Genomic DNA, 13,330 nt, shown 5'->3' with positions numbered 1-13,330 from the left:
TGATAAATAATAAGTGGCTCAATAAACTCTATTATTAGTCAGACTACAAAATCTTTGGAAGTTATCCACAAAATAAAATAACTTCTCAACATAATACATATATCTAATTTAAATCTATCAAAAGCAAAATTCCTTGAGCTCCCATGTCCATTTACACTTAGTCGAACAGCATCGACTGTAATCCTTCGCTTCATCCCATCCCATCATTCTCGGACTTTGGCACTTTGAATTCTCGCATTTTTCTACTTTGCACGGCAGCTTCTGGTTAACCCAGATCTTTCTAAGGACCCACTTAGTAATGCTTCTACAAGATGAAAGATTATGGTCAATCCTTTCCATATGCTCTTTTCCTTCTGAATATTTCCCCTCACTGATAAGGATCAATCCCATTGCATAGATAGAACCAGGGTGACCTCTTTTAATCGCATTCCTTAAATATTCCTCACCCTCCTCTTTCTTCCCGGAGCAAAAGATCGTCATCTACAAAACACAAGAATGATATTTTTGGTAATGTATTTAGAATAAAAGCATTAAAACAACGGTGTAGTTTCTATAAGGTTGCAACCTTAAACAATCCATTTAAGGTGCACCTTCAAATTTTATCATAACATATAATTTTGATGTAAAATATTCTTAAGATTATCTCAAAATCTATTCTTATATCTAATTATAAAATTTTAAACTCCAAAAATGATTAAAATCAAGTAGATCTATAAATATATGAAAATCTTAAAAATGGACAGTCTAGATAATGTGTTGTAAGATGCACCATTTTTGGGACTCAAAATCATTTTTTTTTTGTTGTCATTCATCTCGAAGTCGAGATGATCAATTAGAGGGTTTTTCAAAATTTTAATAACCTTTTTCCGATGGATTTTTGAGGTGTATCCGTAGTTCTACATTTTGAACTTTTCCCTTAAAACAAGCAACTCACAAAGATAACACCAAGTTTTGTTAGATGAGTTCAATCGGTTGAATTATGAGTTCAACGCCTTTTACTCAACTGAAAATTTCAAAAACCATAAATACCTGAATGGCCAGCTTCTATTTTCCTTGTAATACAACACTATAGTTTTCATTTTAATAGACGGATCTTGACCTCGTACTGTTATAAAAGTAACTCACTAAGAAAAGAAAATCTAGTTATTGGTGATTGGATCACAATCCATTCAATAATAGGATGGGTTAAGAGAGAGTGACCCACCAACAAGACACAACCTTACGGGGGATCACATGCTGGCTCCACCATTGAGGTTTTGATATGCACCATTGACCATGAATCTCCTTAGTCACGAGGACTATGGCCATTATGACCTTTGATCTTAGGACCATGGAATCGTCATAGCCCCGAGGACAGGCGGGGGCACGTTACTATTGTTTAACTTGCAAAAGTTCAACATGTATGTATTTCAACGTGAAACTACTTGGCCAAGTCTGATGGACTATTTAGCCCCTGGCAGGTATCGAGGAACAACTTCGACATATTTAAAAAAAATTAAATAAAAAATATAAATTTGTCATATCAGTCAATGTTTCATAATTATATATGCGATTTTTAAATATTTTTATTTTTAGGAATATTTTTATAATAATTTGTAAATTTTTCGTGTCAAAAATGTTTTTTTATATTTATTTTTTTGAAAAAGTCTCTAATTTTAAATAAAATTCTTTTAAGGAAAATTCTTTCATGCGTATTGGACCGCTTTCTACATATCCGGTCCAGAAAGTGTAAAGCATCCATCTAAAAGATGGATGCAAAGTACGTGTTCCATCTAAAAACAACAGAAACAAACGGTCCAAATATTTTTTTACTAGAAATATTATTCCTAGTTTTTAAAATTTATTCATTTTCTCATATTCATGATCTTCATGTTAGAGATTACATGTTAGAGATTACATGTCTTTAAAAATTAAGTATTAAAATTTATCTCAAAAATAGATTTATTAAAAGGCCTGCATTTCTACATATACAGGCTTGGCCACATAGAAACCGGGTCCTTTTTTTAAATATATTATTTTTACTGATTCTTTGGACTCTTTATGTCGTGTTATCACTTTGAAATTTGTGTGTTTTACCAATTTTTTTTTAAAAAAAAAAGATTAGAGATTTTTGGGGCTGTACGTTACTAGTGGCTGAGTTACTCGTCCTCGGACAAGTCCGAGTCTAAGGCCCAAACCGAGTTTAAAAGAATTGATGCATGATTATTTATCCCCGCCTTCATTGATTTAGATGGTGATGATCTTATAACCCTGAGTTTCTATGGCAACATGGACCCTTGTTCCTTTTGTTATTGAAAAATGAAGTTAAACAGACAACTATAGAATACCTGTAATCAACTACTCTGGTTTCACGTGAAATCTAGGTAGGGATATAATACTATGAAATTAAACCAAACCAAGTACCCCAAAATATAACAAGAACAATGAAATAAACTATGAAACCTGAAATTAAAACAAGAACAATGAATCTAAATGAAGAACCATGAAATAACTGAATTTAACAAGAACATCAAACTATGTCGAGAACTGTGAAATTAACCACGAAACCTCAAACTAAAACAAGAAGAGATATGAATTTAAACCAAGAACTATGGCATAACTGAACTGTGAAATTAACCATGAAACCTCAAACTAAAACAAGAAGAGATTTGAATTTAAACCAAGAACTATGACATAACCGAATTTAACTAGTTTCTTTTTATACGAAATTAAGAGAGATGATTACCATTCCCAAGAGGTATTGGGCTTCAGGATTTCCTGCATCTGCACATCGTTTGAGGTATGCCGTGGGTTTGTTGTTCTTTTGCCATAGGCTTTCAGCAACTACCTCCCTTGAAATTCGTTGCAAAACCAAAGCGTCTTCAGAGAGGCTCTTAAACCTCTTACACCTACCATAAAAATCATACAACTCAGTCAAAGAGTTGTGAAAGAAAGCAAGGAAAAAAGAAAAGAAGATAAAAGTTTCAGAAAGGATTTAAACAGAGAAAACTCACGTATTTTTAAGCGCATTGAGATCATCAAACGACACAGAGTCGACCATGATCTCTGCAATCATTTCATCAGGAAGACGTTCAAAAGGCTGCTTGCGTTTCTTGGACATGATTGCAGAAGAGAGAGAAGCAACTTGAATTTCTCTCTCAATATGTCTCTCTAGGCACGGCTACCTCTCTCTCTAAAAATCCACCCTTCTCCCTCTAATTCTCTGGGCTCTGTGATCCTTTCTCTCGCCTGCTTCCTCTTTCTAACTCTCAAAGGCTCCGTCTCTTCCTTCTCACGCTAACTCTCAAAGGCTCTAACCAAAGTGCCGTCACCTCTCTTATTTATCTCTTTAATTTTCTTACAACAGATTTCTGTGTCTTCATTATCTCTTTAATTTTCTTACAACAAACTTATGCGTCTTCAGGGACTTCAACTCTTTCTTAATTCCAATAGTACCTACGTTCCCCCGCCATCTTAACCCTAATAAATTGTACTCCCTATATTAATGGGATTGCAACAGATATCCTTATTACAATAGAATTTAAATAGCTCAATTTAATCCAAAAAATTAGGCCATATCCATCTAAAAGGACTCCTAATTACAATAGAATTCTAACTAACTCGCACGATTAAATAACGAACTTTATACCATGCAATGGGACTCCCAACCATAATTGATTCTTTAACGAAAATCTACAGTTAACATTCGAAAAACAAAGGAGTTAATTATGTACGGACATAACAAAATACTAAATTATGAAATGGGTCAATTTTTTGTTAAAACTGCACGGAAGGTCAATTGGCTTGAGGTTTTTAATTTTTTTTCAAAATTACCTTTCGGTCCGAAGATACCACCTTTGGATCGCATTTTAATTTTAATTTTTTTTAGTTTTTTTTTATAGTAGGGTTGTGCCCAGTCGGTCTGAAGTTAGCATCATCAGACCGACGTTTGTGGTGCTCTTCAACGAAGCCCGAGGTTGGCACCCTTGGACTTCAAAGACTCCTAGGTGCCCATTCTCGGACCCGCTTCTCTGGTGCTCTTCAAGACGGTCCGAGGTTGGCGTCCTCGGAGTGCATTAGCTCATTTGTATTCTAAGAAATAAGGTGGTTTGAGGACGTCAACCTGCTGTTTGGACTGGGTACTGCCCCTCACACTAGGGCATTGTCCTACTAACGAAAAAACTATTAAATAAAAAAAAAAACCTTAAAAGTCATCCGAAGATGCCATCTTCAAACCGATGGGTAATTTTGGAAAATTTAAAAACAGTTTGACCGACCGTTCACTTAATTTTCCCCTAAAATTGGCCCATTTCGTATTTCCTTTATCTTTTGTACGTAAATTACTCAAAAAACATAATGAACTCTCTATCCTTGTGGGGCTATCTCACTTTCCAAAATTCAAATAATTTAAATTCAATGGTTCTGAGAGATAATTTATAATGCTGCAAGCACCTAACAAATAAAGTTTATTCGCATTTATACTATAAAAATGAATTGTCATATTAGATATTTTTTATTCTCAATGATGGTTTTTTATTATTAAAAAATACATTAGTTACAGGAGTTAGGAAGGAGTGCTAAATTTTTACAAGGCATATACACCGATGTTTTGAAAATCGGCTAAAGCCTTGGACTTCGCCGTGGACCGAGTCAGGTAGCACCGTAACATAGCTGAATTTGAGTGGACTCAGCTGAGTCTTGTATAAGATTGACCACTTTTTTTTTTATTTTTGGAATTTTTACTTGTTTCAAATTGAGTAATTTAAAAATAAGGAATTAAATATAATTTCTTCTTATTAAAGCTTTTATGCATATACAAACTATTTGAAAATAGTTAATATTTATTATTCATTTTCCAATTAATATAAATTTGTAGCTTTTATTTTATTTATTTTTTAAAAACTATTATATTTATGGGACTTAAAATAATTAAAAAAACCGGGAATCGCCCGTGTCCAGAGAGAACCGGGCGATTCCCAACAGTGAATCGCGAGTCTTACACGTGAGAACCGTGAGATTCCCGACAATGAATCGCGAGTCTTACACGTGGTTGCGGGCGATTCACTGTTGGAATCGCGAGTCTTACACGTGGCCGCCTCACGGAAGCAACATGTGGCACCTAACGGGAGCAACACGTGGCACCTAATAAAGCTTCACACGTGGCCACCTCACGGGAGCAACATGTGGCACCTAATGGGAGCAACACGTGGCACCTAAAAAACCTTCACACGTGGTAACTCACCTCACATGTCAGCCCCATCGCTTTCTACACGCGTAATGTAATATCTATTACTCATGAATATAAATAGAATAAAACAACGCTCATCCTTCGATGTGGGATAATTCCCACAAAAAATCATTAAAGCAAGACGATTGAATATATATTATTACAGAAGCTAATATATTCAAATTAGGTGACGTGGCGGTGTTGGTTGATATTTTCGATTTTAATGGGAGGTCTTGAGTTCGAACCCCTTAGCGTGCGAGTCCTCGTTTTTTATTGTCAAAAGAATTTTTGTTGTCGAAAAAATAAACAAAGGCAGAAGGCATAAAATACTGTTATAAAAAAATAAGAAAAATAAAAAATAAAAGGCTTTTCAAAATAAAAAAATTAGAAAAATAAAAAATAAAAGGCTTTTCAAGATAAAGATAAAAAAGATAATACACTAATTTGTTTTTTCTTGTAAAAAAAATACAAAGTAATATAACAAGTATTTATTCTAAAAAAATAAAACAAAAGGCATAAAAAAATAAAATGTATTTTGGCAGCATGATTTTTTTATTTAAAAATATTCTATTTTATTTAAAAAAATAAAATTGACTCATTAATTTTTTGAATTTTGAATTTGATGTTTTAAAATAAGTAATTTAAAACTATGGAATTAAATATAATTTAACTTCATATAGTTAAACAAAACTCTTATTTATATGCAAACTATTAATTAAAAATAAAACGGCTAGAGTGAACCTCATTGAAAACTGTGTACCAGTCAGAGAGAAAGAAAGAGAGAGAGAGAGAGAGAGAGAGAGAGAATGGAGAAAGCTGCTGAGGATGACGATGGTGGCCGAGAGGCATCTAATCGGAAGGAAAGTCACTTGAGTCTGAATGCTGAGGATGTGAAGGAATCAGTCAGAAGATTAGCTTATATGGTGGTCGGCTCTTTCTCACCACCCTCTAACGACCTCTTTGGATGGGAGATTGGGCAAAGAGGGTGTGGAGCTTATCATATGTCCCTTCAGTAAGAAAAAGTGGAGGATAATAGGTGTGTTTTTTTCATGGCCTGTTCAGAGGGCGTTGCAAATCCCAATAAGGTGCGTGAGAGGTAAGCTCGTAACCATTAGAGATTGGAGCCTTTCCTTTCATGCTTCCTTGATTCAGAAATATTTTACTTGGGTTAGATTCATTGGTGTCCCTATGCATATTTTGAATGTCAATGTTTTTCAAAAACTTGGAAATATGTGTGGGGAATTTGTTAGTATTGACTGGAATATTATGAAAAGGGGAAGATTTGTTTTTTGTTAGAATCAAAGTTGAAAGGAACTCGTTTGCACCACTCGCAAAAACTATTCGAGTTTCCATTCATTCTTAACAATGATTTTTTCATTAAAGTTAAAATCGAGGGGCTTCGTAATACTCCAAGCTAGGCAATAAAGGCGACTCCAGTGGAAGGTTATGTGGGGGGGCCCAAGTGCTTAGAGCCAGGGTGATGGTTTGGAGGGGCTTTGGCACACAGTGGGGCGGAAAGCTGTTATCCTAAATTCAGATAGGGGTCAGATAGGCAAAGCTGAGCTCAAACTCAGACTTCCAATGGAGTCTGCCTTTAGGAGAAAGGCGGTTAGATGTGAGGAAAGGGAAATGGAAGGTTTGTCAAAGCCCTCCAAAAAAAATTTGAAAATGAAAAAATCTTATCCGATAAATTAGTAACTTGTTCATATCGATGGAATTTGAATACAAAAGTGCATGGGCCCGTAAGTAGTCATGTTGATTCGGCGGGTCTCTAATGAGCATTTTCGGCAATCTGTGTTTTTGGGGTAGGTGAAAGTTCAAATTGTCTCGATAAGAGTCCGGGCAAGGAAGATTTGCTGGGCTCGGCTATAAAGGGGAATATTACTGATATAAAGGGGAGTAAGCAGGCTATTTTAAGTTGAGCTGAAGAGGTTCTGACCTCCTTGGCTCTCCTTCTCAAAATGCACAGAACTTTTGCGGCAGCGTTCTTGATAGCTTTGGCAGAAATCCATGGCACCCAGATTCCAGCCGTTCCGTTTTGGAAGGTTGCTCACAAGAGGAGGGAACGAGGGGCTAGAGTTCCTCCTAAGGCTCAAGGCCTCCCGATAATAGTTTTGGATCAAGATGAGGGGCTTAATAGTGCTCCTCTTCAGATGTTGCCTGCTGCGGAATCTCTACCTTGAGCTCTGGATATGATAAAGAAGATAGCTCTGAAGATGATGATGAATATCCAGTAGACCCCTCCTACATTGCCATCGCTCAATCAGATGGAGAATCTCGGTGATGGCGTGGCTAAGAGCTTGGTTGATCCAGTTGCAGAGGAGGGGGCGAATGATATGAGGATATCCGTGCAAAAGATGGGAGGACTGAGGAAGAAGGGGCAAGAAACAATGTTGGTTCAGAAGGGAATCAAGGTGCTACGGGGGGATTAGTCTATTCTGGAAAGCATGGTTCCAATCCCAGATGATCCTAAGGACTTTGTAGGAGTCTTTCATGATACTGGTATGGGATTCAATGTCCCGATAGCTAGGGGCTGGAAGTTATAAAGGAGAAAGTGAAGTCTATGAAGAATTGAAGGGAATCTGTTGATTTGGAGGTACATCACCAGATTCAAGACTATGTAAATGAGATACGGCTAATGGAGGAGAGGAATGCTGTGATGAATGCAACTCCTACAAGGTCTTCGTCTCGAATTGCTTTGCATAATGGGGGAATTGCGACTCAAGAGTCATCCAAAGGCAAAAAGGCGGCTTCAGCAAGCTTGACATCTTCATCTTCCAATTCCTTGTCTAAGGTGATGTCGGGTATCAGATTTAGATCTGCATCTCATTTTAATGAAGCTGATTAGCTGGAATGTTCGAGGGATGGGGAGAGGCTAAGCGAAAGCGTGAAATTCAGATGTTGGACTGGAGCCACAAGCCGGACATTTTGCTTTTACAGGAAACTAAATTACCTTCCCCATCTTTGTTGTCGGTTAGGGGTGTTTGGGATGGGGAGCAGGTTGATTTTGTGCGGCTGGATGCAGGTGGTTCATCAGGTGGAATGTGGACCATGTGGGATCCAACGCCTTTTAAACTTTTGATATCTGTTTTGGGGGAAAGGATGTGTGTTGTTGTTTTGGAAGGGATTTTAGATGATTTTCATTGGGCTTGCTTTAATGTGTATGGACCAAACTTATATTCTATGAAAGAAGAATTTTTTAATGGTACTTCTAGTTTAATTTTGGACATTAATCTTCCTTATGTTATTGGTGGTGATTTTAATATGATAAGATGGTATGTTGAAATATCATCCAATTCTACTCTGAGTAAGTCGATGCGTATTTTTAACAATTTCATAATGCACCACCACATAGTAGACTTTCCCGTGAATGGAGCCCACTACACTTGGTCTAATAACGGCACGGATAACCTTATTTAGAGTAAGATAGATAGATTTATGTGCTTAGATGATTGGGAGTTAATATTAACCTTATTTAGAGTAAGATAGATAGATTTATGTGCTTAGATGATTGGGAGTTAAGATTTCCTTTGGCCAAAGTGAATGCCCATACTAAATTATCTTCGGACCACATTCCACTATGTCTATCAATAGAGAATTCTACCACTGGGCCGAAACATTTTGGATTTGATTTGGCTTGGTTGGAAGAGTCTGATGTTCTAGAGCTTATTACTAACCCATGATAAAGCTCTTTTGCGTGTTAGGGAGTTATGGTTTTTGCCTGCATAAGAAATTGGTTATCTTAAAGCACAAACTCATTCAATGGAAAAAAAGAGGCTAAGTTTCATATCAAAAATAAAATTGTGTTGGTTGAAATAGATGTAGTGGAGTTGACAATTCAAAATGGGAATGGGTTATCTCCTCAATTGAAAGAAGAGAAGATGTACTTATCGAATTCACTTCATGATTATTTAAGATTGGAAGAGATTTATTTGAAATAGAGATCAAGAATAAAATGCTAAAGGAGGGGGATTTAAGTGAAAAATTCTTTCACTCAATAGCAAATGCAAGGAGAAGGCAAAATGATATTTTTGGAATCCTATTTGAAGGAGTTGGTGAGGATGATAGAGCAGCTTGGGAATTGGAATTTGTGAGCCATTTTCAAAAAATATTTTCTAAATATTTAGTTTATACCCCTAATCTCAGGGGTTTGCATTTTAACAAATTGTCTCTGGATGAAGCTAGTTGTTTGGAAAATTGGGCTTCACAAGATGAGGTGAGACATACTGTCTTTCGCTTGCCAGGGGATAAGGCTCCAGGCCCTGATGGATTTTCTTTGTAGTTTTTGTAATTGTAAATCTTTTGGGATCCAACTAAGTTGGAATTGGTAATGATGGTCAATGAATTTTTCGATAAGGGATCTCTGTGCAAGGCTATTAACTCAACTTATATAGCGTTGATTCCAAAGAAAAAATATTTTGCTGGAATTGCAGACATTCGCCCAATTAGTCTCTTGACAAGCTTATACAAGATCATTACAAAAGTTCTGGCAGAAAGGATAAAAAGGGATTTTAAATAAAGTGGTTACGGGACCCCAATCTGCTTTTATTCACAGGAAGATAATTATTGATGGGATTCTAATTGCACAGGGGTGTATCCATTCTAGAGCTTTGAGTGGGGAGCCATGTGTCTTGATCAAGTTAGATTTCCATAAGTCATATGACTGTGTGGATTGGGATGTTTTTTTGAGGTATTAAGCTGTATGGGGTTTGGAAAGAAGTGGTATAGTTGGATTAGTGAGTGTCTTTCTAGTACCCATTTTTCCATATTAGAGGAAGGGAGCCTAATAGGTTTTTTTAAAGCTTCAAGAGCATTAAGACATGGAGACCCTCTCTTCCCATTCTTGTTCACTGTGATGGGGGTAGCTTTAAGTAGATCTATTACTAATGTGGTGGAGAGAGGCAGATTTGAAGGATTTAAACTATCTCTAAATAGTCGGCAGGTATCACATTTACAGTACGCAAACGCCACATTCTTTTTTGTGTGGCTTCGGTGGATCAGATTGTGTATATCAAAAAGAATGTTATGGTGTTGTGATGTTGGATTGGGATTGAAAGTTAATTTTGATAAGACATCAATTGTTGGGATCAGATGTGAGGATGATGTTATTTCCACGTTAGCATTCCACCTTGGATGCAAGTAGATAATTCCCCATCAAATATTTAGGGATGCCTATCTCAAACCGAAGATTGCCTCGATCAGTTTGGGATCTAGTCATTCAGAGGGCGACTATGAAGCTTGATTTGTGGAAATCCAAACACTTACCTCTTTGAGACGGAGCTATTCTAATTAAATCATTATTCTTGATGCCAAGCCCCTAGTTAAAATCGTTGAAAAGATGATGAGGAACTTTATGTGGGGATTAGGGGATTTCGGTAGAAAATATAATCTTGTGAGCTGGGTTAAAATCGTTGAAAACATGATGAGGAACTTTATGTGGGGATTAGGGGATTTTGGTACAAAGTATAATCTTGTGAGCCGGGAAAGGGTTTGTACTCCTTTTGCGGAAGGGGGCTTGGGGATGAGAAAATTGAAGTATATGAATTGGGCTTTGTAGGCAAAATGGTGGTGAAGATCGTTAATTGGGGAAGATGCTTTTTGGGTTAATATTTTAAAATCTAAATATGGAATGGATCGGGATAATATGTGGATAGGTGGGGGACGAGGTCCAAGATACCAATCTTTCATCTGGAAAGGGATTTTGCAGAATAGGCTTCTTATGAAGCAATTCATTAGATGGGTAGTTGAAGAGGGGACTCACGTCTCTTTCTGGAATGATAGATGGTTGGGAGATGCTCTATTGATCGTTTCTTTTGTTTTTTAATATCTCAGGATATCCTTTGGAAATGGTAAGCGAAGTTTTCCATAGAGATCGGGATGTTTGGGATATTAGGTGGTATTTATAATAGACTAAATACATCCTTTGGAAACGGTAAGCCTGGTTAGAAGAAGTCAGAATCTTCATGGATATTCCGGATGAGGTGGTGTGGGAGAATCGGGTGTTTTACGGTAAAGGATGCGTACTCTATGTTGTTCCATGATGGAATTCGTTGGAATCGTAGGGCTCTCAGCAAGATATGGCAATGGAAATTCCGCAGAAAGTCAAGCTCTTCTTATGGGTTCTCTTTCAAAGTAAAACTCTTACCATTGATAATTTGATGAAGAGAGATAGAACTATCACTAATGTTTGTCTTTTATGTAAAGCGACTGATAAGAATGGTGATCACATTTTTTTTCACTATGCTTTTTCGTATAAAATATGGTGTTGGTTCTTCCAAATGTTGGGTCTCAATGGTCCCATACCACAAAGCAATATGCACCTAATTGACCAATTGTGTTATGATTATTTGCCGAATATTGGGAGCACGATAATCCAGATTGAAAGGGCAGCAGTGCTTTGGGAGATTTGGTTAGAAAAAAATAGGCGAGTGTTTGAAAGGGTGTCATTGGAAAAAGATATGTTAAAAAGAGGGATTAAACATACTTTGTGGAGTTGGTTTTCAGTGATTAAGGAAGGATTTGGTGTATCAAAGGTCGACATTGATGTTAATATTTTGAATCTTATGAAGCAAGCAGTAATCAAAAGTCATCCAAAAGGTAGGTGGGTAGCTCCTCAGGCATTAAGTTGAATATTGATGATGGTTCATATGGGAACCCAGGGCTGGCTGGAATAAGGGGTTATTAGAGATTCAAATGGAGATTTTATCTTCTGTTTTCCAGGGGCTTGTGGAGAAACGACTTCAAATGAAGCCGAACTACTTGCTATTCTACCGGGCTTAAAAATTCTTCTGAAAAGTAAAGAGAAATGGAATCATTGTATTGTATTGTTGAAGGAGATTCTCTTAATACAATCGAAGTGCTCTAAGATTTAGATACCACCCTACAGGTTGAGATCAACTTGGATGGAAGTAATGGACATTGGAAATAATTTATGCCTTTCCTTTAGACGTGCTTAGCAAATGCGCATGCAAAGAGGGGGGGTTTCTCTACCTTCTTTGATGATTTCTGATTTTGCTTTTGTTTAGCATCTTGTAACCTCCATTGATCAATAAAACTTTGAATGCTGTCGGAAAAAAAAAAAAAAAAAGGGCTAGAGTGAGTAATAGAAATTATTAAATGTTCATAAACAATGAAACAATATATAAAAGATGGATTGTTGAAAAATTTGATTGATATTTTGAAATATTTTAGAATAAAAAAACTAGAGCATGTAATGAGAAAAGTTCCTAAATCATTATAAAAATCTAAAAATCGAAAGGCTCTAATGATGAAAATGTATTTTTATATCATATTATAGTGATTTGTTAAACAAAATTGTGTTTCTCTTTTAAATTTTTTTACTACGTAAGTAGTTCACTCGCATCGGCTCTAGCCCGGCCCCCAATTGCTCGGTCGAGTTTGAGTGGATCCATAACCACTATTATGCAAGATAAAGAATAAATTCTCTTTTATTTTAAAAAGTATACTTGACACTTTATTTTTTGAATTTTTAATTCCTTGTTCTAAAATGAATAATTTAAAAATAAGCAATTAAAATATAATATCTCCTTCAAGCAAACTAATAAAAAGATAGTTATATTTATTTTCAAATTACAGTAAATACTATGATTACTTTAAATTTATGTATTTTTATTTCATTTATTTTTAAAAACAAATAACTTATGTTTGTGGGATTTAAAAATAACTTATATCACAGTATTTTCTGAATAAATAAGGTTTCTTTGGATGGATGTACATGATAAAAATAAATTCCCATATTAAATACTTCTTTGACCTTTTTAAACAAACTCCTATATCCCCAAATGGTTGAAAAAAAAGCTAGGACGTTGATGATGATATAGTTTAGAAGTTACTTGGCATTTCTTCTTATATAGGCTTAATAAGTTTTTTGAATAAAATTTAAATATGTCAATTGTTATATTTATATCTAGGATTATTTTTAGTTTTTAAATAATTTAGAAATTATTCAATTCTGGATTTTAAAAATTATTTTATCTCCCCGTGAGTAATCTAATAAATAAGGTTATTTCCTATATGAAACGAAATACTTTCTCTAGTTACATAGTCTTTCTATTTCTATTCATAACTTCTTTTAAACTATATTTATGACCATTGAATATGAGG

The 13,330-nt window shown here is 35.7% G+C and overlaps 1 protein-coding gene and 1 long non-coding RNA gene across 2 annotated transcripts; one reads left to right on the top strand and one right to left on the bottom strand.

Annotated features, from left to right (window-relative positions):
• LOC18421983 (F-box protein At1g67340) lies at positions 1-12,269 on the bottom strand. The gene is made up of 4 exons (XM_006826906.3): positions 12,197-12,269; positions 2,994-3,459; positions 2,726-2,888; positions 1-480 (listed from the first exon to the last, which is right to left on the bottom strand). The coding sequence occupies exons 2-4, from the start codon at positions 3,098-3,100 to the stop codon at positions 118-120; spliced, it is 633 nt and encodes a 210-aa protein (XP_006826969.2). The 5' UTR covers positions 3,101-3,459; positions 12,197-12,269; the 3' UTR covers positions 1-117.
• Positions 5,932-8,414, top strand: LOC110006778 (uncharacterized). The gene is made up of 2 exons (XR_002280047.2): positions 5,932-6,302; positions 7,016-8,414. It is a non-coding gene; the product is annotated as an uncharacterized LOC110006778 (long non-coding RNA).
• Positions 12,270-13,330: the final 1,061 nt, after the last annotated feature.

Source organism: Amborella trichopoda, chromosome 4 (assembly GCF_054954075.1).
Source record: "Amborella trichopoda isolate Santa Cruz 75 chromosome 4, AtrichopodaSantaCruz75HAP2 v2.0, whole genome shotgun sequence".
NCBI lineage: Eukaryota > Viridiplantae > Streptophyta > Magnoliopsida > Amborellales > Amborellaceae > Amborella > Amborella trichopoda.
Note: the sequence above shows the minus strand (reverse complement) of the source record. Positions and strands in the feature narration are given on the sequence as shown.